Consider the following 1896-nt stretch of genomic DNA (forward strand, 5'->3'; position numbering starts at 1 on the left):
GTGATTGTAACGCCATACAAGGTTAAGAATTCAATAATTACAAGAACCACAGACATCTTACGCAAATATTGGAATGGTGCAACTATAAGCCACAAATTAATATCGCCTTTAAGTTCATATTGCTATGTTTTTGGCCTGGCACTATCGTAAATAAACACAAACCCGAATCAAAAGAAAAGCAAAACATCAAGGATATTTTTTATTGTCTGGTCATTACATATATATATCAACAGTGTATGTCTGTGCCTCAGTAGATTAAGGAAGACATCCACTAACCCAGCTTTCACTGCACCAATTTTTAGGCTTTTTTTTATAATATAAGACACCCCCTAATCTTACAGCTCCTTTATATCTATTAGCCCATTTTGAACACTTCTCTCTATCCTGACTGTTTCCTATTCCTCGACACGCGTTTTCCATATCTGTAAGAAATTTAGCATCACATCTAGATCTTGAAATAGCCCTTGCCGCCCCCTAAAATAGAAAACTAAAAATCAACGACAGGAATAAACTACGAACTCCTACCGCCAGGCCCGTACTACAATAATAGATTGTGATGACGTCACTAATCGCTAAATATGATTATATCATATTTAAGGCCCTACGCGATTAGTGACGTCATCAAACTCTTAGTTTTTGTGGAATTGCAGAAACCACAGACGTCTGATTGAAACTTGAAATAGTTCAAATTGATGCTATCAGTGTCTCCGATACACAATTTTGTTTTAAGAAACCTTTTTTAATTAATTAACTTACACAAAAATAACAAACATCGTGTTTGTAACAGGATGGTGTAAATTTCTGTTTAAAAGGCAAAGGTAAACCGAAGGGTATACTACATCCATTGATATCGCCGTTACGGTTGCATTGTGCTGTTACTAACCCAACCAGGCCTGCCGCAATACACACACCAAATACCAGTGATAACCGCATCCTGAAATACAGTTTACATGTTTCAAAATGGAGCCTTATTCACAAAAAACTAAGAATTATTTTTTACAGTAATCTGATTTGATTATAAAACTAAATTTAAAATCGATTGAAATAATAAAATCATCTTAGGTAAGGTTTATGAGAATAAGGCCCTTTATTTCTTAAATCATTAAAAATGTTTGGAATTGCCGTTGGAATGGGTCGATCTGAAAATCAAGTCTTCAACAGTATAGGATATTATGATTAATGAAACTTTGTAATTTTGCATTTGCCCTCCTAGAAAAATGGTTTGCACCCTCAATTTTACCTCCACTTGATTTTTAACAAATTTAAAAATATGATCTTTTTACTTTTGTGCTCCAAAATATGTTTTAGAATGCACCAAACCCCCTTAGCCAACACAGAGTTTGTATTCATTTTGAATTCAGCTTTGATAATTTGTCCCCCACCCCCACCCCCATTGAGTCGGACTGCCGCCAGTCTCGGGAGGCAGCACCACCACTGGACCGATGATTGATCAACAGTTAATCAGATTCTTTAAAATGCTATCAATACAGCCAGAGCTTGTTGAAAATCCAATAACTTTCAGATATTGCTGGTTGCAAAAGGACTTAAGATATTTAACTTACCTAGTTGAGGAGTCGAAAAACTGAAGAAGAACAGTTGGTATTCAGAGAGACAAAAAGAATACGTAGACGGTAGTAACATAATCCACGGATGGACTACAAAAAGGCATGAAAGAAGATACTTACCTGTTTGCTTGTTCTTAAGATATACTAGTTTTGGAGAGATTGCAGTCAACTTCCAACGTCTGTCCTTCTTCTCCTACATTTTATAGTCCATTGTTGCAAAAACTTATTCATTTCTTTATCCAAGATCGCGCTAAATTAAAGATGGGTTCACTTATGTTCATATATTTATATATATATTCAATTATTGGATGTCTAATACTAATATCAATCG

General features: G+C 35.1%; 1 protein-coding gene across 1 annotated transcript; it reads right to left on the reverse strand.

The window, feature by feature from the left end:
- Positions 1 to 255: 255 nt before the first annotated feature.
- On the reverse strand, positions 256 to 1350 carry LOTGIDRAFT_176428 (hypothetical protein; the record flags this gene model as incomplete). Its single annotated transcript, XM_009049225.1, has 3 exons — positions 256 to 474; positions 757 to 934; positions 1241 to 1350. 3 exons carry the CDS (start codon positions 1348 to 1350, stop codon positions 256 to 258), a joined length of 507 nt encoding a protein of 168 aa, XP_009047473.1.
- Positions 1351 to 1896: the final 546 nt, after the last annotated feature.

Source organism: Lottia gigantea, assembly GCF_000327385.1.
Source record: "Lottia gigantea unplaced genomic scaffold LOTGIsca_1317, whole genome shotgun sequence".
In the NCBI taxonomy this organism is placed as follows: domain Eukaryota; kingdom Metazoa; phylum Mollusca; class Gastropoda; family Lottiidae; genus Lottia; species Lottia gigantea.